The 27,274-nt window shown below is 48.8% G+C and overlaps 1 protein-coding gene across 1 annotated transcript; it reads right to left on the bottom strand.

The window, feature by feature from the left end:
* Positions 1–27,039, bottom strand: LOC144124137 (juvenile hormone acid O-methyltransferase-like). Its single transcript, XM_077656797.1, has 5 exons — positions 26,968–27,039; positions 18,768–18,957; positions 3,698–4,236; positions 2,043–2,202; positions 1–164 (listed from the first exon to the last, which is right to left on the bottom strand). Exons 1-5 carry the CDS (start codon positions 27,037–27,039, stop codon positions 1–3), a joined length of 1,125 nt encoding a protein of 374 aa, XP_077512923.1.
* Positions 27,040–27,274: the final 235 nt, after the last annotated feature.

Raw genomic sequence — 27,274 nt, 5'->3', positions numbered from 1 at the left:
CTAAGTCTTCCGCTTAGATGCTATTATGATGTAAATTCTGAAAATGGACGGGTCAGTTTCAGGGCCGTGAATCCGTCGGACCAGCGCCGTAACGTCAGCCAGAAGCTCAGCTCTCTCACTCTCCGGAACCAGGTGGTTGATTGGAAGAAGGCTCATGTGCGCTCCTGCAAATTGATTTATAACGCAATGTTACGCTTGCCATCGAATGAATATTTTTTTGACTACCAATACTGGTCATCAGATGGCAAGAGCTGTCAAAATCCTCCACGACGGGCCAGTTACACTGAGCAGGTTGTTTTAATTCACCAAATTTTTGGTTATCAATATGGGCTTTGAATATTGCGTACGTGAAAAAGCTTTCAAATTTGACCGTTTCCATCGTCAGGTTCTTCCCTTTGTAGCAAGGTAATATTTCTTGAACAGAACATAACGGCACTAATTTTGCAATGTGACTTTAGCTATTTCTTTCACCTCCTACCGTGATAACGTGATCCAGGTACTGCTAGTCTGGTTACAAACGCGTTCCGGCTTGGAACTGGTACCGAAATAAAAAATTTCCAAAAATGTTCCACTTAATTTGTTTCACAAAGGGTATGTAGCAACGTCACAGATAAATTTAGGTAGTTCTGTGAGTAAGAATGTTCCGGATGCGCATATCAGAAACAGCACTCGTGCGGAATCGCGTTTCAGGGCTACATCGTCTGGGGAGGAGACGCTTACGAGAGCATGCGATCTGTGGCCATATGATCCCGGAGAGACGTGGGAAGAAAAGGAATGCACTGTTCAGCTGACTCTCCCACTTGTTCTTGGGCAGGAGAAAGTCCTTTTTTTTTCTCTCCCTCCGTCAGATTCTCTATTTCTGTGAATATTTAAATGTAGAGGAGTAGGATACTAGCTGGACAGTGTGCAGTTTACTTTATCGACATTAATGGCATAGAAGAAACGGGGCAGGCCAATTGGTACAGGCAACAGGAGGGCCACCTTAGCTAAACAGGTGAGTTGGTGATACATTTTAAGGGCAACAGCGCCAGAGATATGGACGAAAGAAGAAGAGAAAGAGGACAGCGCTCGTTCTGTGTTTCCCCATTCTTTTGTTTCCGTCTTTCGCGCTGTTTTCCTTAAAAACAGTCACCTTTGTCAAAGCGACTATCCCCATAACAAGGCTGTAACCGCCTCGAGTAACTATCTGGCCTCCGTGGCACAGCATTGGACATGTGGTAAATATGTGGTTGGCCTATCGAGCGCCCAGTATAGCGTGAGAACACCCAGAGTGAGCAAACGGCGGTGCGGCCACATTCTGCATGGTGTCATCCCGGCTAGTGGTGACTCGAGATCGAACATCAAATTGTGCCCTGTGTCTTATTAATTAACGTGAAGTATGGCGCTTGGTCTGCTAGCGACGTACAGTGACAGGTTCAGTTTCGGCTATCGAAATCGAAGGAATGCCATATGAAACAGCTGCGGCACGTTAAGGAGGAGTTTGACTTCTATCGTTCCCAGCCTTCCGCTCATAATCACGCCCATTGAGTTGAAAACTTGCAGGCAAATATCTCTGAAAACATGCATGCTATCTGAATTCTGCCTACTGAAGTAGTGAGTGAATGCGACCGCATCCATGTTTGAAATATAAGTATATAACTACAGTGGCTCAGTAGATAGTGATTAGCTTTAGTTAATTAAGAGGACGACGGTGACAATTGCCCTCTAACTTCGTGCCCACATGGTTGCATAATCTTCGCGTAGACGCTTATTTCGTGTACTATAGTCATCACTTGTTTTTAAAAAAAATCCTCAAAAGCCTAGTTTTACGGGGCATCCAGTTGCTGCGACTCAAGTAGCACCCTGTTGTGTTCTGTTGCAACTTCTTTCGTTTCCTCATTTATTTTTTGCTGTAGGCTTTTTGTTGGTATCTTAAATGCTACTCCAATATTCAGTAAAGAAACATGGCGCGTTCCCCGTTGTGAGGCAAATATTTTCGTGCAGTTAGGCTTGTCGCGTTGCAATGTTGACTGGCACTGTCTTATAGCATGCGCAGCGCTTACCGACTAGCTCGTCTTCGGTTAAGCCATCGAATGCCGCCAACCTAGGAAGCGTGAAAACATTGGGCGTGAGTCCGGCTTCGTTGAGCAGCGACGACATGCAGCGGATCTGCTCTCTCTTGTCCGTCATGTAATGGTTGTCCGGAATGAACCCGAGTAAGGTCTGCAAACGACGGTCAAAGTCAGTCAATACCAAAACAGACCACTGTTCCGCTGTAATGTCGTTTCATCTCCGGTATCAAGCCCACTCTGTGATGCGATTATGGCAAGGGCAATTTGAGCGCCCTTATCAATGAACAGCAAAGATTACAAACGCGAGATTATAAATGTCCTCATAATCTCTGTCATTTTTAACGCAAAAGCGTTAGTGCCCTCATGTACGGAAAAAATTCTTCGATGTCGGCGTTGGCGACCGTTTTAAGCCTCGTAGTTGGAGGGGCAGTCCTCCCCGGCAGGCTACGTTGGCCACCACGGTCACATGACCTTTGGGCATCATCGCAGCATGCCCACCAAATTGTGAGCAAACTGAGCACCGTGGCAGGTGGCAGTTAAATTAATGATTGGTCGCGAGAGGTGACCTCGGGAAGGGCAACCTGGGTCTCACAAGCTCCACCGGTGGCAGCACCTGTTATCGGAGGGTAGTTGCGCATCGCTCAGTTACTCGCTTCACCACTGCGCCAGAAGTGGTATGAGGGCTGCCAGCGATCAATGAATGTAATGTCGAGAATAAGCAGTTCCGCATGTATGGGCGTTACCTCATTAGCGTCTAATGGACTTTCATTACAACAAGTTGGTCCATCAGACTCAATACATCATCCGCATTGTCCTGCTGCTTCAGGACTTCAGGGGCATGGCAACTACGATATTTTATGGATGTGTATATTCATGCAATAAAGAAAAAAAACCTCATTAGCGATATCGCATCATACCCTTAAGGCGGAGCTTAAGTGTCCCATCAACATTTTTTTTTTTACAATAAAGCTCGTACGGTCGATTATTGACTCCCTTTTGAGCATAGCTCGGCTCCGCAAATGCTGTAGATACTACGCATAAGACTTCGTCATACTGGCCTCTGAATGCACATGTGTTTATCTCAAGAAAAAGGACAACATCCACGAACAGGCCTATTGGTCGCCGACGTGGGGTATAACCTATATTAGCTCGAACAATGAGCCTCATTTCATTCATATCAAAGTAATGAGTTTATCACCACTTTTAAGTAAACAGTGCTAAAAGCTGATAAGTTTGGTGCATAACAATACCATTTACCGTTAGTTAGCCCTTTTTTCCGCATACCCGTAGTTTAGCTGTGCAACTCGGTTAGCATAAAGAACAGCAGGATACGTGGCATGGAGATGCGTCTTTTTTAATTATGTAAAACAACGAAGGTTATGGGGTGCTCTGCGGAAATCACCGCACGTTCGTTAACCCTGCAAAAGCCGTCTGAGGGTGATGTGCGGCTCTGATGGCACCGTTCTTGAATAAAAACTTTTGTATGTCATCGACACTTCAGCCCTATCACACAGAATTCATCCGTATGCAGTCTTAACGCGATGTCGCACGTTTCCTAGGCAGCCAATGAGCGAGCGTACTGAGGCGAACGCAGCAAAACAGCCGTTGAATTGTCTCAACGTGAAAAATAAGGATCACCTGATTACCTCTGAATACTTTGCCCACCGGTCCATGCTAGCAAGAAGACTCCAAACTGCTGCCGGTTGCTGCGTTGCTGGAATCACCAAAAGGCATTCCCCGTCTGTAGTGAGGAGCCTGGATATGTTTTTCAGTGCAGCACCTTGATCCTTCAGCCACTGAAGACAGTAAAAGGAGTAAACCCGATCGAACTGGCCGAAGTCGTGGATAAAATCGCTGACGTCACTGCCTATGTCAAGTACATGGTGTTCCACCTTCTCGTGAGGGAAGTGTTGCTTGGCATAATGTATCATCTCCTGGGAACAGTCGGTGGCGACAATCCTTCGGCATGGGAAGCATCGGGGAAGGAGGCAGTCACGCGTGAAGTTGCCGGTACCGCATCCAACATCCAGGAACTGCATGGTGGCCTTAGGCTCAGCGAAGAACGATGGTTGGCAGAAGTCAAGTACGGCGCTGCTGTGGCCTCTCTGCAGCCCGTTGTTCTTCGTGTACAGGTGAGGGCTTAAGCAAGGGGTGTCCATCGCAGCAGACAGGAAAGGCACCGGGGCTGCGAGAAAGAAATTCAGTGAAGAGAACACCTTCAAATTATCAGTTTTATATGGAGGAAGAGAGAAGAAATTATGGAATGAATCTGCCCTAATGCCATAATAATTTTACAGCAACAGCTATTAAGCGCCTCTGTACCTTAGTTTCGCGATGTAGTCGCCGGTGTAACCGCTGGGAGCTTTGCCATGGGAACAACTCGAAGAGGGACTATAGTCTAGGGAGGATTCTATGACGTGAGTGTAGGAATTGGTAGCTGGTGGGAGGTTACGTCAGGGACCATCCGGAGGGTGGCTACCGTGGAAAGAGGAGGGTATCGCGAGACCGCAGGAATCCCCAAACGGAGGATTGTTACCATAAAAGGAGGATATAGTGAGAGAGTAAGAAGGCACAACTGGTGTGTGGCTTCTTTAAGAACCAGGAGGAGAGTAGTTAATATAGAAGGAGAAGGGTATGGTGACAGCGTTGGAAGGCTTAAGCAGAGAGGGGTTACAACAGGAACCGTGCGCAAGGTGGTTGCAGTCGAAAGAGGAGGGTGTGGCGAAGTGTAAGAACACGCAACGGATCGGTAGTTGCAGCGGGAACCACTCGATGGGTAGTTACTTAGGAAGAAGAAGGAGGGATCCAACACGGTCCATCGCAATATGTGCTCCGAAACGTGCCACCCGAGGGGCCGGTCACCCGTGGGGCCACGTGCCTAGAGCGGCGGGCTGGAGAGGAGAGCTAGTCGAAAAGAAAGCATGCGTGGAAAACTTAAGAGAGTGCTGTTGAAATATACAGATATGAAACCGCTCTCGTATTCTCTAGCTCAACTTACACTGAAATATAAATACCTTAAGAACTGTCGCTGAATCACGCATTGCACAGTGGTAACCGTCCTGGAAGTTTTTCATTGTTACTCCATATTTCAGCGATCAATGCGAGCTTTATAACTTAAAAAGCTATAAATTTTTCAGTAAAATAAAAAATAAGACTGCTCACACTCCTTGGGAAGGAGCTTACAGATATCAAATCTAATGTGCAGAGCTCTTGCACTTGGACTATGGCGGTCACTGTCCTACAATTGCGATTTGTGGCTGTTTATGTATATATGACATGAACATGGTAAATCGTTTTCAGAATTTTAAACTGGTGTCAACTGGGGCCGAAATCGGTGCATTGAAGAGCGCAGTTGTCGCATAAAACACGAACCGAAGAAGTCAACTGGCAGCCGATGATGGCGTAGAATATAAGCTACGGTGCCCCAACTTCCATATTAGACACTTTCGCTGTGCTAAACTCAAAATAGAACTGATTCGCCTCGTAGATACATCTGTAAAAGAGAAAAAAAGATAAAACTGAGCGAAATCAGTATGCCTCCGCGCTGCTACAGCAGTGCTAGAAGCGACAGGCGCAGGAAAAAAATTGCAACATAAAGCAGCGAAAAGTCTTGAGCCTTCTCTTTCTCGCCTTAGAATGCCCTCTCCACGCTGCAGTTCTGGTCTTATCGTTATTATTTGGTACCTTTTTGTGTAATGTCAAAACAAAAACAATAAATATGAAAAGGTAATTCTGGCCAGAAATTCACGGATTCTAGAGAGTGATGAGTATAAAAGAGCAGAACAATCGGCTGGTGCAAAGAATAGAAGAGAAAGCGTTGTTACTCGCCATATCATCACATACAAACAGAGCAAAGCCAAAATTTCAGAGCAACCAGGAAACGTTAATGAGGTTGCCCTGTCTTGAGCAAATCTTTCTGAGGCTTGGCCTGTCTCAAGAGCAGGAGAGCAGCAAGCATTACATTATCCAGAAGCAGCATGAACAAGACTATTGCTGTAATAGGGAGAATATAATCGGAGAATAATACTGATCTTAATATTGTTACGAGCAATTCGAAGGAGAACCTCCGGAGAAGACACGCAAAACTGCGGCGGTCCCTAAGTGGTCCGAGCGCGCGAGCGAGAGAGAACTATCTTATTTTTATACGAATCCAGGCGCTTATACTTCTTCTACAGTAGCACGTATCACTGCCCTCTCTTCTGCCACATCGCCACGATGCGACGAGGAGGGAAATGTCAGCGAAAACACAGCTGCAGTGAACCGCTGTTCACTCAGGTAGTCTGTCGTGGTAAGGCTTCATGCGAACAATGTGCACGACTGCCGTACGGTGCGACCGGCGCGATGAGCAAGCGGTTTGGGCGGGAGCAACTGCATAAGTCACATCACTGATGCGGCACACTACTTCGTAAGAGCCGAAGAATCTGAGCAGCAACTTTTCAGAAAGACCGCGGCGACGAACAGGTGTCCAAACCCACACAAGTCGCCAGGCGCGTAACTGACGAAGCGGCATCCGAGGTTGTACCTAGCGGCGTCAGTCTCTTGTTGACGGTTAATTCGCAGGCGTGCCAATTTCCGCGCTTCCTCAGCACGCTGAACGAAGGTGTCTGCGTCGAGGTCAGCGTCAGAGTCGCAGTAGGGGTCAACGGGCAACATAGCATCCAACGGAGTGGTCACTTGCCGACCGAAGGCAAGCTGAAAGTGGGTCAGTCGGGTTGTCTCCTGCAGGGCGGTGTTGTACGCAAACGTTACGTGCGGCAGAATGGTGTCCCAAGTTCGATGCTCGACGTCAACATACATAGAAAGCATGTCGGCTAGTGTGCGGTGGAGTCGCTCTACCAACCCGTTTTTCTGTGGGTGATAGGCCGTAGCACGTCGATGGCTGGTGTGCGTCAGAGTCATCACGGACTGTGTTAAGCGGGCAGTGAAAGCAGTTCTCCGGCCTGTAACAACAACGGCGGGGGCTCCATGACAAAGGACAATGTTGTGGACGAAGAACTGCGCCACTTCAGCAGCAGTGTCTTTGACAAGGGACGTGGTCTTAGCGTACCGTGTCAGGTAGTCGGTGGAAACGACGATCCAACGCTTTCCAGACGAAGACCTTGGAAGAGGGCCAAGGAGGTCCATGCCCACTTGGTGAAAAGGGGTCTTCGGTGGATCGACGGGGTGAAGAAATCCGGCTGGTTTCAACGGAGAAGACTTCTGACGTTGGCAGTCACGGCATGTTTTTACGTAGGCCCGCACCGATGGGAGTAACCTGGACCAATAATACTTTTGTTTAATCCGCGCGAGTGTACTACTTACTCCGAGATGGCCGGCGGAGGGTGCATCATGACAGACACTTAAAATCTCTGGTCGCAACGGCGATGGTACGACAAGCAGGAACGCTTCTTTGTTGCTGGCAAAGTTACGCATGTAGAGAACACCAGATTGTAAAGTGCAGGTGTGGAGCCCACGACGAAAAACACGCGGGATGCGAGCGTCGACGCCTTCGAGGTAATCGATGAGGGGCGCGAACTCCCGAGTCCGCCCGCTGAAGCTGCGCCATTTGGATGGTTCTAGCAGCGCCCAGGAAAGGAAAATCATCGGCGGACGTTCTTCGGGACCGGTTGTGATAGGCGCACGCGACAAACAGTCCGCATCCTGATGCTTACGGCCCGAGATATAGACGACTGTTAAGTCGTATTCTTGCAAGCGTAAGCTCCACCTAGCCAAGCGTCCTGAGGTGTCCTTGAGACTCGCCAGCCAGCATAAGGAGTGGTGGTCGCTTACCACACGGAAGGGTTGCCCGTAGAGGTACGGTCGGAGCTTGCTTATGCCCATATCACTGCAAGGTACTCTTACTCTGTCGTAGAATAATTGGTCTCGGAGCGCGTAAGTGTTCAGCTGGCATATCTGATGACCCGTTCGGCACCTTCTTGCACACTGGATCAGTACCGCACCAAGGCCAACGTTGCTGGCATCAGTGCGGATGTCCGTGGTAGCGTGTTCATCGAAATGAGCGAGTATCGGATTACGGGTTAGACGGCTTCTAAGCTCGACAAATGCAGCCCCTTGGTCGCTTCCCCACACGAAGGGCATGTGGTCGCGAGTCAGTGAGTTTAACGGTTCGGTGATTCGCGAGAAATTTTCAACAAAGCGCCGATAATACGAGCACAGACCCAAAAAGCGGCGAACGGCCTTCTTGTCAGTTGGGCGTGGAAAACCTGAGACGGCAGCGGTCTTGTCAGGGACCGGGGGAACACCTTGTGCGCTGACAACGTGACCAAGAACGCGAAGTTCCTCAAAGCCAAAATGGCATTTCTCGGCTTTGATGGTGAGTTGCGCGGATTTTAGTGTTTGTACCACAATGCGCAACCGCTCCAAGTGTTGGTCAAACGTTGTCGAAAATATAACGACATCGTCCAGGTACACCAGGCAGGTCTGCGACTTCAAGCCGGAGCGAATGGTGCCCATCATGCGTTGGAACGTGGCCGGTGCTGAGCACAGACCAAATGGGAGCACCTTTTTTTGACAGCACCCGCTTTTAAGATCTAATGACGAGAAGTATCGGGCGTCCCGCAATCGGTCCAGCGCGTCGTCTATCCTGGGCAGTGGGTGAACGTCCTTTTTAGTCACGTTAATAAATTTTATATATTCAACACAGAAACGCAGAGTATTGTCTTTTTTTTTACAAGAACCACTGGCGATGCCCGTGGGCTGGTGGACGGCTGAATGACATCGTCCGCAAGCATTTTGGCAACCTGATTCTGAATGGCTTCTCGCTCAATCGGAGAAACACGGTAGGGCCGCTGGCAGACGGGTCGCGTAGTGATGCTATGCGGAGTGCGGTAGTCGAGAAGCGTACCCAGCACTGCTCTACCAAATGTTACGAGCAATTCGAAGGGGAACCTCCGGAGAAGACACGTAAAACTGCGGCGGTCCTTAAGTGGTCCGAGCGCGCGAGCGAGAGAGAACAATCTTCTTTTTATACGAATGCAGACGCTTCTACTTCTGCAGTGGCACGTATCAATATTGAAACAAGAACACGGACAATGAGCAAATAAAAGAATCGCCGCGCTTTCCAGCACTTACGCCAGGGGCGGATGTCTACGCCGGAGTCGGGAGACTTGGCTACAATTTCTGCCCGTTACAACTGCGATAGGACACGTAGAGCACCGGATTCTTGTTCGTAGCCAGCACTGTCCACAAACGAACTGCGTAAAAGCGAGCAAAACATAGAGGAAGGATGCCGCGTGCTCTCTGAAATCGACTATTAACGTTAGACTGACTCGGTATAGTTTGTTTGCTTCAGACTAGATTTTTTATTTGTCCCTTTATCGTGAGTTTCATCTGCTATTTTTACCCCCTCCGTGAAGAGCCAAAGAGAAAAACAATTAGAGGCGGAGGGTCACCAGTGCAGGTGCAACTCTGAATTGTGAGATCCGGCGTTGTCGGTGTTTTGAGCTGTGCCAACAAGTGCGCCAGATCATATGATAACGGAGACGTCGGCCACTGCGGACACGAGAGCTTTTGGACAGGATGTTCATACGTACGCTTGCTGCCACTTGCAGCATTAATGTAGTGACAAAATTGAGCCTAGAAAAAAAAGGCGAGATGTTAAAAAAATTTACAAGAACAAATAAACATATTTGACGCATTCGGTGAGGTTCCACAACTGTATAGCGCCAGTTGTTAGTGGCTTGCGCATGTGTCATGCGATTGTAAGCTTAAATCGTTGATTTTTACTTTTCTTTCTGGCATTCAATTTAATCGATTCACTGTTTGCGGCGCGTCAAAAAAAGATCACTGCGGTAGGAGAGGTAACGTAACGTCCGAGGTTCTTTGTTGAAAGGAGCACTCAGGTTGCATTATATGTACTGATTAACTGCTTTTATTGAAAAAATAGGTTACTTTGACTGAAAATGGAGCTTTTTAGCAATTTTAAACGACAGAAAAATGAACTTTACGTATCATTGTCAAAGAATGTTTTCACGACCAAACAGCGATTATGTCAGGCGTCCTATTTTTCGCTTGGTCGCGGATATATGGGGCTAGACTAAACCTCCGTTCACCTCCTGTCTGCGTTCACATAGTCCCCAATTCTTTCGAGATCATCATCGATGCAACGAATCTTAATGTAGCAGCAGTTAAAGAAAATCCTATTTTCAACTGCAAGTTTAAAAATAAATAAATACGTCTTTAGTTGCGTAACAAACGTCAGCAGAGCCACTGCAAACCAAGCAATCGAATATTACCGTGAAAGAAAAGTACCTGCGTTGATTTTCAGCTTTCCTTTAAATTAGACCTGAAGAAGGTCCACAACAATACGTGCAGCAAAACGATGGTTAATTTATCTCTTTGAACTTTATAGTTCAGATAAATGTCCCGGGAATTAGACAACAGTGTTGAATACTAGGAGATGCTTGACTGCTGGTATGTTTTTCGAATCCTGAGAGGTGTTTTACTGTGGACGTTTTATTATGAGGCAAAAAGAAGAACTGAAACTAAAGAATTGGCCAACGTTCTGCAAGGAGCGACATTCTCTTCCCCCTCTTAGATTCTAGGAGAACGCCGCCTGGTAAAAATCGACACTTTGCTTGTTTTACTCCAGGGAATCTGCGTTGCGGCAGAAGCGGTCGCAGCGCAAGGAATATCGCGCAGCACGAATTGAGGGGAAACGGCGGGGGAAAAAAAAGCACCCGACCAGGATAGAAGCGCGCCGATCTCTTGCGTTCAGCCGTACGCGAGTGACGCGACGTGACCGCTTTGCGCAGTCTGGGAAAACGGGCTGACGAACAGGCTTTATTGGCATTCCTTCGTTCCGACGAGCCGCAGTGTTACGCCAAAAGCGAAGGCGACGGGACGCTTGGCGGGACAGACAGATTGCATGAATGTAGCTACGTGATGTGCATGCTGAAAGCCGAGCGACCGCTTTACTTACAGCCTATAGAGCTTTCTCTGCTTTAACTAAGAGTCAACTAGAAGGAAGGAGAAGAGGCGGTGGGGCAGGCGGAGTTGAGATGAGGAGGCGAGGGGGAGGCACATGGTATGCGCCCATTAAAAATCCCCAGGTGTTGTGGCCTTGTATAAATGACATGTTTGTATGAACCCTAAAATGCGATCCAGTTATTTTTAATTTGCCCTGGTCTAACGTGTCACACATGTGACGCGACATGCGACATGCCACGCATCACTTGGGGCAGTTGGAGGTAAACAAATACCGTGTGCGTTGGAGTAAGGGCCTCACTTTTTCCTCGTGGCTCTGTCGAGGTGGGGTCCTTACATGAAAATGGAATTTGTCTATTCAACTTTTTAACTGTACTCCCATAGGACTACTTCATAAATACCAAAGAGCTTAATGCTAAGTCTGGAAAGATAGAGGCTGGCTTATGTAGTTAATGTGCAGAGTTCAAAGGACAAAGGGGACGCTGTGGCCACAAAACTGATCTTTCATAATTTAGAATAGGCCAACAAACGAAATACAGGTTTCGCCATGATCGGCCCGTTTCGCAAGTAAAATGCATGAGTCGACGCCAAATTTGTTAGCATCTGGCTGCTCCCCTGGGAAGGATATTTATACACATATGAAATGCAGTTAATCTTCGCGGATTCCCACCCTCCATCCCCTCCCTTAAATTATTGGCTCTCAAGTTGTGGGGAATGACCCTACAGCGCAGTCCTAAGTCGATTGTGTACGTTATGCAACTGCGAACACTTGGCACTCCAGTAACCTTCAACTTCATCGTCTCTGTGTGCTTCAGTGTACGCCTGTCATAGAGAAAAAAGTGAATACACGACGTAGTAGAATTTGATCAAAAGCGTCTCCACGCGTCAGTGACTGTCAGGCTCGTGCAAACAAAAAAACTGTCTCGATTCCTGCAAGATATGCGAATGTCTCGCTGTTCTCGCTTTGTGGTTTATTGAACGTGCATTTATTGTTTCGCTTTTTTTCTTTGCATAGATTAAGCAGTGTGTGCTGCAGCTCGGTGACAGGTCACGATATTGCACTGCTGTCTGCTCTGTCACTTGTCACATCAACTGTCTGAAGTGCCGACGTCAACACGAGGAAGGCGTAACATATGAGCACAGCACTGTAAGCATATATCCGTAGCTTGGCGCCCAGATACTGTCCACACACTTGCGAGTATCAGCCCAAAACGGGAACCAATGGCTCATGCTGACGTTTCCCTGTCACCTATGACATTTTGGAACCTAAGATAGGGCGTTTTTTCATCATATTTTCTGCACTCATGTGTGTGCTAAGTTTTTGAAGAGAAAGGATTGCGAGCAGCTGGTGCAGGCTGCGGGATCTGAATGAAATGTTTTTCATGCTTGCGTTGACCGGGGGTTTCACAACGCTGGAGAGAGGATTTTTGGGCGGCTCTTTCTATGTGTGCATTGCAATTGGAAATGGCTCTGGGCGTCTCAAGGTCTACTGCGCCGTCTATTAAACGGCTGGAGGAAGCGCGATGTTCTTCTTTTCTTCGACTTATATCAAGGAGGTATAAAGGAGGTATCCGGCGAGCGAATCTGCTTCGCTCGCCGGATTTTGCCACCCCGTTACAGCTCGCGGCGTACATAGATATGGTTAGAAAAGGGCATAAATCGAAGCTGTCTGTGTACCATAACCGTATGCACGCTTACGTAGTACGTTAAACGCAGGCACATTCCCATTTTTAGTTCAGCGTACCCAAACACACTCGCAACAAAAACTCAGCCTAGTGGTGGCTTCTGCTTGTCAGGACGGGAACCAGTACTCTCAACAACCGACGCTCCTCTTAAGCCTAGTAGCGGCAGAATCGTCACTCTAAATAAAAAAATAAAGGAAATTATCACTTAAGGCGTGTTCACACTTGGACATTCGGCGGCGAAAGCGAGCGGAATCCGCTGCCGCGGCAGTGATTCCGCCGAAATACTCAGCGGAAAGCCCGATCGGTCCAGGACCGAATTCTGCCGCCGGAAAAAAATCCGCCGAATCTCGTCAGCCAATAAAAATGCGAGTAATTGATTTTTGGAGAAGGGAAATGGCGCAGTATCTGTCGCATATATCGTTGGACACCTGAACCGCGCCGTAAGGGAAGGGATAAAGGAGGGAGTGAAAGAAGAAAGGAAGAGGTGCCGTAGTGGAGTGCTCCGGAATAATTTTGACCCCCTGGGGATCTCTAACGTGCACTGACATTGCACAGCACACGGGCGCCTTAGCGTTTTGCCTCCATAAAAACGCAGCCGCCGCGGTCGGGTTCGAACCCGGGAACTCCGGTTCAGTAGTCGAGTGCTCTAACCACTGAGCCACCGCGTCGGGTAAAAAAAAAAATGCGAGTACGAATTTGGATTCCCGCCGCGACAAACATGGCGGTGCTTTTCGATGCAGGACGCCTCGCTTCGTTCTGAATTCGTCGCTGTTACTGCCTTTTTCAGCGCGTTCAATGGCCATAAATGAGCCAGTGTTCGTTCGCTTCGTCTCATATCGCCCATAAAAAAAAATGTGAGTGCTTTATTTTTATTTCGGGTGACGATTCTTCCCCTTTTAGGCTCAAGAGGGGCCTCGGTTTGTTTACAACAATGGTTCTCCTCCTAACCACCAGATGGCGCCGCTAGGCTAATCTGAAAATAGCTGCATTGAGAGTACGTAAGCGTGCCTGCGGTTATGGTACGTAGTCCCCATCGATTAACCTCTTGCCATATGTGTGTTTGCCGAGAGCAGACGACACACAGACGATGAGCGGACACGCGGTGGCCGGGAAGTGTGAACGAGGCAGCTTTTCGGCAGCCGCGGATTTCGCTTGCTCTCGCCGCCGAATGCCCAAGTGTGAACGCGCCGTTATACGTTTACTTATAGGTGAGGCGAGACAAGCGAAGGACCGGTGTCCCATATACGGCCAGTGAACGCGGTGAGAAAGGCAGCAACAACGACGAATTCATTCCGAGGCGAGGGGTCTCGTATCGAAGGGCGCCGCCATGTTTGTCGCCGCGGAATTTTTCCGGCGCCGGAAATCGGTCCCAGTCTGATCGGCCTCACCGCGCCGCTTTCCGCCTTGGTCGGCGTCAAATGTGACTGAACCCGCTTCGCTCGCCGGATTTTTGAACAAGTGTGAACGTTCCCTAACGCAAACGAGATTGTGAGACAGTACGTCACTCCCCACGCGAAGGCTTGGAAAGGTGCAGAACGAGTTAGGCAGGGCTTCACTGTCGATCTAAAAAGTGATCCCAAGACAAAGAACTGTCGTGTAGAAGAACAATTTAGCCTTGGATGCGTCCTCTATAGCGTTGTTAAAAAAATGTGGTCGGTCTACCTCTAAACAAAAGAATAATGCTGACCAGAGTGGAGATGATCTGTGTCGGCGCTGGTATCGCCATCGGCACGCTTTCGGCAACCGGCCTGGCCAACAACGTCGACAGCCCGCTCCGCCGGCTCACCAGCCGCGGCTATCGGGACCTACAATAAATGTGGATCACCTTCCACATCTGGTGACTTCGGACGACAGCTTCGACGCATGCAACACCGCCACCACCGGCTCTGCGCTCCTACCCATCTTGTCCCTCCACTTGACCGACGTCTCCTGTTCCATTAAAGTTCTCCTCCTCCTCCTCCTCCTCCTCCTCCTCCTCCTCCTCCTCCACTTGGCCTTGCCGCTGCACGCCCGTTGTTCACGCCCTGTTTTCGGCAGCTTCTTTTTGAGGTCATGTACGAGCCTACCATCGCAAACGGGGAGCTCCTCCAGCCGTATCAGCTCTCCTTCCTTCATCGGCTGCCCGGCCTGTCTGCGTTTTATGCCAGGGGCCTTGTTTTGTGGCTGGCGCTGTTGGACTCGCACTTTCACGTCAACCAAGTGTCCGGCCAGCTGCTGCGCTATAAGCACGCCAGCCGCGAACTGCCCCCCAGTCTCCTGGCATAGCTGCGGTGGCCGGCTCCTGGCCCAGACATTTACAACGACTTGAAGAAGGCCCTGACGGCGTATTTCGGGTTGGAGCTCCCGCCCACTCTCTGCGCTGCTGTTCCGGGCTCAGAAGCTGCGCAGGCATTCAACTCGCGACCACTGGCCGAATCGCCCCTCATAGCTGCTTCGGTTTTCCCTGTGCTAGCTACTACACCGGAGCCGCTGCCCACCCCTGTCTATCCCAAGTTTGCATTACCGGCCCCTACGGACGGTCATCCACCTGCGAGCTCCCGTCCCAGTGCGCCTCCTGCCCAGCCCTGCTTGCCAACTGTGGCGTCTGCGCTTGAAGCATCACCAGAAGAACGCTCTCTCGACTCAGGCCCTGACTTGCTTCTAGTCGCATGTTCGCCTGTTACCTCAAGCCCAACCACATCAACCCATCTGTCCTTGTGGCGGGGCGCGCATGCAAGCCACACCAGAGCTTTGTCGCGCATCACGCGCCACCCGAACCGCTTGGTAGGGATCCTTACCCCACTGGCACCCCTTCACAAGTGACTGTGCCTCCGCGACAGACAAGAAAGCCATCGAAGGAGGTGTCATGCTCGCGACGCATTATAGCGTGCTCCATACAACACCCCATATGGGCTCGGCACTACCGTGTCCTTCAAATTCCGACAACTACGCCCCGGACTTGCGTCCCCAGCCACCTGCCCCAATGCCACAGTGAGCTCGTCTTTGCTGACAGCCGGTGCACCTCGTCGACCTCTTCGACCACTTCCCTACACGGCAGCCCGACTCCCACGCAGCAGCTCTCCAGCCTTGTGTCGTGCGCCGTCGTTTCACCGTCGCCAGTGGCTGAGGCATCCACTTCTCTTCTATTGCGGCGGCTTCCGCATGCGATGCCTTCGTCTGCACCCACTGGGCCAGCGCACAGCACACATCACCCGTAAATCCCTCCGCGGGTGCATTTTCTGCAATGACATTTCCCGGCCCGCTTCCACCCAACTGCGGGCCCCACCAGTCGCCCTTACGACTGGAGCACGCCCAGCTCGCAGCAAATTCGTGGATGACTGGTTCCCGCCTGTTGATTCCGTCATTAATCTCATCCATTGGCTCCCCTCGCCCTTTGCGAAGCAGCCAGGCTCGACCGCCTGAATTTGCTTCCTCCGCCCAGTGGCCTCCACGAACCTAGCTGTGTCCTGAACTTGACCGACCTGTAGAAACTTGTACATACCGTTTTTATTTTTTGCTTTATCGCGCATCGCGATAGGGGGGGGGGGATCACCTGTAGCGGCGCTTCATAGAATCGCCAGCGGCGCGGATGAAGCTGAAGCTGGGAGCTCGACCTCGCTCGCGCAGAAAAGAACACATTTTCGGCAACCAGCCTGGCCAGCAACGTCGACAGCCCGCTCCGCCGGCTCACCAGCCACGGCTGCCGGGACCTCCAATAAATTTGGGTCACCGGCACAGATCAGTATAGGCTGTAGCCAAGATTTATACACGTATTAAGCACCTGTCGTTTATGAAACGCGCATACTACACCGGTCACCTAGCACTGCCTCAGCAATTTATATTCAAGGCAAGAAAGGCTTTTAACTCTAACCGTAGGAAAATTCAGGCGAACGACATGCGGAAAGTGCGGCGTAGCTGAAGCCAGACATAGACCCGAACTCCAAAAATTTCCAAGTTTCTCGTTAATACGGCATTCATTAGAAAAAAATACGGCACGTTCAGACATCTGTTGCGTCAATCCTGTAAAACAGGGTCGCCGTCGGTGGCTCCTCTGCTCCGAATTGGCGACTTGACGACTCCGTGGGACGATGAAAATTTTATTTGACTGCCTGGCTACTTTCTGGCTGTTTTAAACTTCTATTTTGGCGCATTTACTGGGATATGTTCTTAACCGCCCCACCTCACCGGTAGCGATGTTGCGGCTAGGGTTGCCAGGGAGACTGCATGCGCGCGAGGCACGGCTGTAGAGAAGGTGACATCTGAGTGAAGATTTCGCTGCACCAAGGGATCGTGAGAGAGCGCGACTTCCAGTTATCGAAGCGAATCGCAATGTTGCTCCTACAACGGCTTCTAAATACTTCGCCTGCACTTCGGAGGCTGCATGCCAATAATCCTGATGACATAGAAAGCGCGAAGAGCCATCAAGTCATACTAAAGCTGCCACTGCATTTTTTGGATATTCCTCCATCGAGCTCGAGTGAGAAATACGGCGACTGCAAACAATTAGCGTACGTCAACCGCATCACACCGCATGTCTTATTTTATGGCATCTGGTGGGATCGCACAAGGACACTTGCTAGGAATTCCCTTTTCCACCTCTGGCACAAGGCAAATCGAAAGTTTTGTCACTTCCAGTTTCTAATACTGATGCTAAACGCGTGTTTTCCTGGGTGAACATGGCAAAAACGGATGCACAGCAAAAATGAAGCTGCACTGCCTAATGGTGATTGCGCGAATTAAAGTTGGTCTAAGACTTCGAGGCAAAACGGATTCCATGCCCTACGGCGTTGTGGTCTACTAAGGGCAGAATTACTGTCACAATAACGCTATCAACAGGCGTGCGGAACATTTAATAATTCGTTTATTAATTTGCAACATACCAAGAAAATTGACCAAATTTCTACGACCTTTATTCTGTTTGTTGCATTGATTCAAAATGCTAATATTTATTGTTCTTTATTATCAACTGTATTCATAATATCGCTTCTGTTCTACTTGGCTACAAATCTGGCGCTAAGGTTAAATGGCATGGAAAGTTTGGCTACTTTTATCTCGAATTCTGGCTCCTTTTAAAATGTTCAAAACGACAACTCTGCAGCAAAAGCAATTGGATTTAACCTCGACCATTATTTATATGCTTTGACTATAATGAATGCTTTTACATTAAGTCGAGTAAGTCACGAAGCTAGAGAGTTTATCAGGAGGTGAAGGGAGGCGGAAGTGGGTCGAGAATATCAGCGGGTGGGTGTGCACCTACCTAGCTATTGTGGATGAGGTGGTGTCGGATTGGCGTATCGGTCGATCATACCGCTTTTCCGTAGGCTAAATGTTTCATGAGCAAAATAAGGTCACGTGAAATCCTAGAGTTTTCTGTTAGAGGCAGCAGAAATCTTGAACTGCACGGCGTGATATTAATATCCTTCTTAAGGCTCCGCTTAAGAATGTCCCAAATGTACACATCATCAGAACGCAAACAAAAACAATTATCTACAGTCTTGGGTTGCTCACAAGGGTCTGAGTTCACTTACTTGGGTAAGAACGTTTCTTTGGCGCGAAGCAATGCTCACGAGCGGAGTTTAATAAAACTTATTTTTTCGGACGACATATATATTCGCTGAACATGCTTTAATACACTGGTGACAAGAAAGTCTATGTGTGGCGGCCGGTATAGGACACAGAAGTAATGAAGCGTTCAAAACACTTCGCACATGCTTCCAGGAGAGGCCATGCAAGTATTCTAAGGAAAACCGAACAAGTTACAAAATGGAATGTGTCAGCAATTTGTTTTAAGAATCACACCATGAAATTCTAGATAAGCGGATTTTTTTTTCCAACAGGAACTTGTTTATGAACAGAGTGTTTTCGCATTTCGATGCATTACACCATGAAAATCAATATATCCTCAGGTCCCTCCGCGGAACGCTTGTACTTGTCTGCTATTCATTGTCAAAAATGCACCCGATTTGTATTCTATGGCAGCTTTAACTACTTGGCGCGAGCGCAAGACATACTTTAAAACTAAGATTTTGCTACTCGTCTGAAAGCTAGACCATGCCCATCATTCAAAGGTCTGCCCGCTCGCGACGATCCGAGCTTCCGTAGGTTTCTAGAAGACGACGGAACTCACTCCACGAAGACAACTGGTTTTCGCGGTTTTCGAACCATGTCCGAGCGCCGTCGTCTAGACTGAAGTAGACGTTCCTGAGGTAGGCGGCATCATCCCACTGGTTGAACGCGGTAACTTGCTCGTAGCGCTGCAACCAGTCTTCCACGTCTTCAAAGATGTCGCCGTTGAAGGACTTCAGGATGCGGGGGTTCTAAAGCGTTAAGTAGGGGAGGGTCGCCCCAGGCTATGGGGGAGGGGGGGTCGCGGCAGGCAGGCATTGGGGTGGCGTCGAGTTGTTGCGTGGACATACCGGATGGTGCAGGCTCGGGTGGCAAGCCTCGAATCCGGCGGCTAGCACGGTGAGCGGGCGTCTCGACTGGTATAGGACTGGAGCTCCGGCTAACCATTGGGGTATGAGACATGGGATCGATCCCACCTCCACCGGAATTTTATCATAACGGTTTCTTGTAATATTCCACGGGTGCCTCGTAATTCTAAGTGACATCCAAGAAGGCAGAACTTGTTGACAATTTCCGTCGTTGTCACAACAACGTCCATTTGTGCAGAGAAGAGGTAGTCTGCCGTTAGAAAAAAAGCAACAACAACCGTTAAACGACCTCGTGTACAAAGAAACACGCAAGGCCAGCTTCAACAAACCTTGAAGTGAGGAACGAACTCTCTCAACGCAAAAGTTGCCATTAAGTGCGCGACAGAAGGGTCGCATAAATCCTATGCGGCACTTGTATCTTCTTTCTCGCAAAATGCAGCACTTGTAATGCGTAGATAAGCTTCGCATGCAAGAAGTAGTTCTCGTGCCCTTGCAAACACCTTGCAAACACTTGTGCCAGTGCAAACACCGAGAGGTCCTGATGCATTCCAACCTGCGTTCGTCGCTTCACAGGCAAGAGTTTGGAATTACAGTAGGAACCACTGTTACGAACCTCACTTAAGGGAACCACAGTGTACCGCAGAGCTCCTGTGCTCCAGCTTATTCCGCTAAAATGTCTTGTCTTTGTACCACAGAGACCTAACTATACAGTTAAATGTCAAGCTTCTAGCGAACTCTTCTTGTCGGAACAGAAGAGAGCGACGCCATAATAATTAGAAAAAACCTTAAAGTTTCATTCAGCTACTGAGAAGCCATGAAGACTAGAGTTTAGGTGGTACTGAGACATAGCGGCTCGAGATATAAAGAAAATGAAGGTGATAACGGGTAGCCCCGTGCAAGAGCTGATTTAAGTGCAACAGCTTTGGCAAGTTCTCGGAACATAATCAGCCCTGCAATAGACTCTTTGAAGTTCAGTCCTATGGCTTCAGGTAATACGCCAATAATGTTTGGAAGCTCTAGGACTGAAAACAAATAATCATGAAGCACTTTATCAAAGGTGCTCACAAGGTAAATGTGAACAGGAGCAACTTGCGCGGCATCTCTTGCTGTCTCCAATACAGAACTCTGAAGTGGATATGATTTGAGACAATGCGGCGTCGAATACCACAGGCTTGATTAGAACCTATGAAGTCCCTTTCCACAGGCTGCAGGTGGAAAGAAAGGACCTTCGAAAATATCTTGTAATCCATATTACGTTACTTTACTGGACGGTACCTTTCGACAGCCCTCAACCGGGTCGTATCTGCGCTTTTCGGAATTAGCATGGTGTGTCCGATATAGAAGGAGGGAGGAAAAAGCCCTCATCGTAAGCAGCTAAAAACGCCTTAGAATGCAGGCGCTTGACAAAAAAAAATTTTTTTCTAGAATTTGACACTTAAATCATCCGGGCCAGATAATTTCTGACATTAAAGAGCGGAAATGGCTGAGTTTACCTCGTCTGATGTAATATCTCCCAATTTACAGCACGCTGCTTCAAGGAAAACGTCGTGGAAGCAGCTAAAGTAATCCGGCCCAACAATGTAGTTTCCACTCCTACCGAACAGCCATACATAACGGTAAAATAACAACAAAACACCAAGAATGCGAGAAATGTCACACTAAGTATTGCCTCTATGTGAACACCCGGTTAGGTAGATTTTCATCAAGGAGTCCATGCGCTGGAGACTTAATCTGACCCTATCACATGATAGCTCATTTAAGGTGCGCCCAGCTCACGAATATGAAAGTGCTTCGCAAGAACGCTTCTTATCCAAGCTCCTAACCTATTTTTTAAACAGATCCTGCTATAAAAGACAGAGAGATGTTATTGAGCCCACGTATCTTTCAAGCAAGCAGTTACAGCGCTCTAAAAATTCCATCTGAGAGTCGGCAACTCTTCAGTTTTCACAGCTCCCACAAGGGTTGGAGAATACGCCAGGTGTCCCTGCCTATCTGAGTAGACACCACACACTGATCGCTAAAGAATTTGGGCCGCGCACAAACGCTATGCACATTCGATAAAAGGCCAGCAAAAACGTCGATCCCACCAAGCGAGCGCGTGACAAGGAAGACTTGAAATTCGTGAAATATATATCATCAATATTTTTGTTGCCGAATGTCAACAACATTGTAGTCACAAACTTAATCAGTAAGAACAGTATAACTAGAGTCATAGCGCCCACGAAATACTGATCCGCCCATATCATTGCAAACACAGCTGAAATCACCCAGCTCTGCCAGCAGTAGGCTTTTGTAATTCACATGCAAAAGGTTAACCAATGACACTAAAAAAAACTTATCTTGCTTCTTAACAGAGGAGTACGTACGAATAAATGGCCACTGCTCACCCGAAATTACGTGATTGGAGAATATGAGACGCCTCTCCTACGTGATGCAGTACGGTTGTCCGTAAATATCCAGTGTTTCGCTCAGAAATAGCATACACTGTCCAGACACTTCTGCTGACGATGATACCATAAATCAGGGAAAACTAGGTCAGGAGCAGCCTTTGTCTCTTCATCAGAGGACAGCCTCGTTTTCTGGATAGGTACTACACTGATGCTTCATCTCTTAAAGAAGCGCTTGAGCTGGTAGGCTGGCAACCTTCGGCTGCGTGATTCCCGCCATACTGCAGTGCTTACCTTACTTGACACTATCCGAAGGGCCGGGGACCACCTGTGCAATGGCAGCCTTTAGGGCAATTGCTTTGCTCTTTTTTTTTGAACGCAATATTTCAACATCGGATCACTTCCTCAGGTTTTCATTGACCCTCGGCTCCTCATCTGCTGGACGCTTCAGAGGGACGCTTCCCACGTGACGGTCTCCCAAACGGCTAAGGCTTCCGCCAGTGGTGTCTGGAATGCCACGTCGTTCGCAGCACCACCTGCCGCAAACAGCCCTCCAAGCACGCCTGAGGCTCCCTCCAGAAGGAACACCCCACTTAAAATCAGCAACGCACGAAGTAAACATCCTGGAAGTGCATACGCTGACATTTCTATATAGGATTCTATAGCTGCCGCGATTTTTCCGTGACCAAAGGTTCCTGATCAGCGTGCGCGAAATAGAGTGTGCCATGCTCTGCGGGATTATCTTCCGAAGGCTTGGGATCGAGAAGTTGAGATCATGGTGGTTGGATTCCTGAATGGTCTGCCGTAGCTGTGCAGCGTCAGAGACCTCGGCCTTTCATCAAGTGGAACTTGAGTCCACAACTTGACCTCGACAGAGGCGCCTACAACCTCCGAAACATCAGTGGTATGATCAGACACCGCATCGTTGTCCATTGGCCAGCGGCGCTGATGCAACCTATCGGCGTACGTCATGACACAGCTGCCCGATGTGTGACCATAGCGACGACAATTGTTGCACCTAGGCGTATGGCACTACCGCCGTATCTGCCCAAGCCTACTGTAACGAATCCACAGTAGAGGCCTGTCCAGTAGTTCAACGAAGCCCTAAATCCAAAATACAGTCAGTGTCGGCTGGATGATAGTTGCTGAAACGCCAACTTTCATCGCCGTAGCCTCAGCCGTTGTGTGTTCTAGCCGGGTGTCTATCTTTTATGCCACTGCGTCCTCTTCAGTCTTAAGTTATGTGCCTGGAAATGCCAGAATGCCTCTTCAGCCTCAAAAGCAACAAAACCTTGCGAGCCTCAAAAACAACAGTGCAAACATGCAAAAGCAGCCAGTCCATAAGCTTGTTATATGGTTATGGTATGTTATGCTCATGTGGCCGAATGAGTGGGAGCTTGCTCACAGCTTAACACTGTACATTTATTGAGACCGTGTGCCCCCCCCCCCACACACACACACACACAATGTGGGGAATCAGACCCCCCCCCCACACACACACACACACACATACTGTGGGGAATCAGCCCCGCAGTTTCCCCTCGTGGCTTGCTTTCCCGCGATGCACCGCGCAGCCTAGCCTCGAGGAGGGGCACATTCCATGGTTAGTTACCTTAACTAACAAGAGAGGGCGCCAGCGTCGCTGCGCGAGTAAAGCCCCTTGATAATTTATGCGCAAGGAGAGGCTTGAGGCTCGCGCGCGGGAGAGAGCAGGAGGCTCTTCGGCTTGTATCGTCGGCGCGAGCGGACGTGTAGCACGTGGCTCCGCTCTTCGCCAGCGGAGCGAGGAAGCGGCAGGGAGACTTGCTCCAGCATCTCGTCCCGTCCGGCCGCGGAGGATCCCTTGCCCTAGCGCGGGCAAAAAATCGCTCGTAACCTTGCTGGTGAGTTGGACGTCCTCGATTTCTCAGCGTATTTTCTTGCTTGCTGGCGTTACTCTTGCTGTAGAAATAAATGCCTGTTTCTGTCAGCCAGTGTGTTGTTCCTTGGTTCCGTCAGAGCAAGGCCCGCCGTGGTTGGCGTGCGCTCGATAGCGTACGCGATCACGGGGTGGGGTCCGGGTGGCTTTGAACTGCGTCAACCGCGATTAAACGGGGAGAATATATTTATATCCCCTACTAAAAACCCCACAACACAGCACGCACGCGCGCGCACACACACACATACTCATGAGCGCGTAGAGTTAGTCTAGTATACTGTCAGCCTTGTGCAGAGTGCTGGAGCAGTGCGGGCGTTAATACAAAAAACAGACATCCTGGAGCAGATAATTACTTCCGAGAACTGTGCTACGGCGTGTATGTGTGCGCCTAATTTTTGAATAAATGAGCAACGAGCAGATCGCATATTCTGTAGCGCTGCCAGTGAACTTTGCCAGTAAGCAATTTTAGTGGTTCTTTCTATATAGCATGAGGGGCAGCGCTACCGACGGGTACTTGCTGCAGTCGTGGTCTCAGCGGCCTCAAAAAAGTTTTCAAGCCGCATTAGCAGAGTTGTACACAACGCTTCACATGTAATGAATGGTTATCAAATATATTATGTTATATTTTTGAAATTATTCAGTTATTTTTTCCCGTGGTGATGTCCCGGGTAATTTCGTTGCTTTTTATGTAATTTATTACTGGTAATCAGTTACTTTTTTGCAAAAAACGGAGAACCTCAACCTGATGGGGATGTTTTCTTCGTGAAAGAGGGACAACAGACCGGCTGCGGAGAGGTATCGTGCGCGATCATGTTCAGAACAAAGCCAGGTCACCGCCATCCTTTACAGCAGTTCTCGTCCTGAAAAGTATCACGTGGCCGCTCTGTAGGGACTTTCCTGTCCTGTCAGATAGCGCCACGACTTACCTCCCACAGCAACCAACACGGAGGCTTCCACATAAAACATGGAGTGACAACAAAGTGCGGCACTTCATAGGTGACATTGACACTAGCATGAAAACATTACGCAATTACGAGCTGGAGCGCAAGGTGTTCATACGGTATTATACCGCCCTTCCCTCTAGCGCATGCTATCAGAGTGTGTCCAGTGTAGCTGCTCATATATTCACGACGAAATCTGCGAAAATTAGCGACAAAGTTGAAAAAGAAGTGGTGTTGAAAATTAACGACGTTTAACAAAATATGAAGCAAGCGTCATTCGGTCTGAGAAAACTAGTGTCATCACTATAAATATTGGAAGGAAAGTAAAGCGGTAGCAATCAATCACTTTTGTGTAATTGTTCAGTTACTTTCTGCGGCTGTAACCGACCACTGTAATCAGTTATATTTCAGATGAAGTAATTTCAGTGGTAAGCGCTTATTTTCTGCATGTTACTTGAGACTGCGCATTAGGCAGTTCTGGCTCTCCGTGTGTCCCCGCTCATATAATATATGTATCGTTCGGAGAAATAATAATTTTACTGGGCATAAATGTTAGTGTATATACCAGAAGTTGATTGCAGATTATGCTAGAAGGGGAAAAAATGCGTACCTAGTTCAAGGCGCGGAGGTTGCAGGAGTGCGGCACAGTTCAAAGCAAAATCGGGCTTGGAGCCTTAAGGCACTTCCGCCACCTGGTTTTGTTCTCGGTGAATGCAGAAATAAACGCGTTGATTGCTTGATTGCCTTCCGGAGTGTATGTGCGCAATGAGAAATTTCCGGTATTTTGGAGCGTTGGCCTCAGACATGTGAAGCAGGTGGAATGGCAGTTTCTTCTTTAAATATTTTAGACAGGTTACTGTGTTGCTCACGTCTTACTGGAAAAAAACTCATTTTTTACTGCAAATTCGAAGTATAATATCCTGCTTGAGTTTATTTGAACGTAAAATTTGTTTTCTTGACTTTAATTGCAAGCTCATTATAATTGATTGAGGCGCGCGTAGACAGCGCTGATAGTTCTCTCATACACTGAAAAACAAGCAAGAAGGCACGTTATTGTGATGTTCTACAACAGTGACAAAGAATATTTACCGGAGGAGCTTTTCACGCAGCTCGAACTATATTCTACGTGTGCCCTTATAGTTCCACTGGGTGCTCCGCGAAAGGGGAAGCGCGGCCGTCTCTCTTCTGAAAAAAAAAAAGAATATTGTTACAAAAATTCTGCACCCTGATACCAACTGCCTCAATAATGAAAACTGGGGAAACGCAAGGAAGCTATGCCAGAATGCTGCTTCTATTACTCACGAGCTTGAAAGATTGAGCAGATGATGCCCGAGAGTTTCTCTTCTGCTAAGAAGAAATTTTAATGGCCTGGGGATAAAGTGGTTCGAGCTGTGCAGTTTAGCATACGGCTTTGATAGATTCATGGCCTTGCCGTCTGCAGACGTGAATCTTACCAAGAATTTTATCGGTCCCCCGACTGTTGCTAGAGGCTTTATGCCATTTTGCTCTATGTTTAGCGTTTTAATGGCTGTGTGTCTTATTTGCTAGTATATTTTAAACACGAAATGATTTTATCTCTACCTTGGCAAACTAAAGCGAACATCCTCAAGGAATAAACGAGAAAAATGTCCGAAAACTTCTGAACATCTCTGTCTCGACGACCAACGCTCGGCACGAGAAAGTTTTCTACAGTCAGCAGCTCCGCTCCTAAGTAGACCTGCTTCATCTCGAAATTAGAGCGCACTGCTTCACTTTGATGGGCTAACATCAAAGAAAGGGAAGGGAAATATCACAACTGGCGCAGAAGACAGGATTGCGACGTCTTCCTACTCGAGGCAACTGAAGGAGGGCGGAAGAACAAGGCGGCGGACAAGCTATAGCGTGGAAAGTCCAGAGGAGAAGACTTCAAGAGTGACAGCTGGTCAAGGTCGACGTGACGCTGAAGGCTCAAGTCAGCGGGCAGCTGAAGGAACCAGGCGACCAGAGTCAAGGGGGGCGCTGCTGATCAGGAGGAGCCCGACGACGACGCGGATCGAAGAGACGAGTCCCAAACCGGGACCGTGTGGTGCAGCGACCAACTTCCGGGTCAGTCTTCCATGCTGGGTCACCGGCAGCCTCGCAAAGCGGAACTTCGGCAGCCAGGCGAGTACCTTTCTGCTTCTGTCAGACTTGTGCTTATGTCACAGCCTTGGGTTCTGAGGTGTGACAGTGTTAAACAGAAAGAGATGAAGAACGGGGCAGGAAATGGAGCGTTGGCAGCCGCGTGTCAGACAAATGAAGGTCCGACGCGCCCTCCGACAGTTAGCGCACCTGTGCAACAAATGACAGAGTTTCAAGTGCAATTACGAGTTGCTGAACTAGCGGTGGAAAAAGAGTGGTTGGCTTTGGAGAATACAAGGCTGAATCTTAGCAAGGTGCAACAGCGAGTGGGCTTGGCCGGAGCGAGCGGTAGAATGGACGAGGACCGAAGGTTGAAATTCGCTAACCTTATGAAAGGTGTCCTCATGCCGATGCCGCTTCAAGAACCCCTGGTGCCGGGGTGGTTCGAGGACGTAGAGGCCACGTTGGAGTCATACGAAGCTCCAACCCAGTGGTGGGCTGGACTAGTTTTGCCACACCTCAGCGAGAGGGCACGCAGGCTACTCACGCGGTTGTCCGCCGAGGAGAGGAGCGAGTGCGCACTCCTGAAAGCCAAAGTGTTAGACGGCTTGAGGCTCATTGCCGCCGAAAAGAACGGTCTTTACTCATCCGCGAGCAAAGGCCCAAAGGAGACGTGGGAGCAGTTTGCGGTACGCCTTCAGAACTTCCTGGACAACTATTCAGACAGCTGTCAGGCAACTTGGCTAGAGGAGTTCAAACTGCTGACTGTCGCGGACCGACTGAAGGAAGCCCTCAGTGCAGAGGCGAAGGCACACGTTGCTCTAAATGATAGGCCATGCTTCCTAAAACCTAGC

This window comes from Amblyomma americanum, chromosome 3 (assembly GCF_052857255.1).
Source record: "Amblyomma americanum isolate KBUSLIRL-KWMA chromosome 3, ASM5285725v1, whole genome shotgun sequence".
NCBI lineage: Eukaryota > Metazoa > Arthropoda > Arachnida > Ixodida > Ixodidae > Amblyomma > Amblyomma americanum.
Note: the sequence above shows the minus strand (reverse complement) of the source record. Positions and strands in the feature narration are given on the sequence as shown.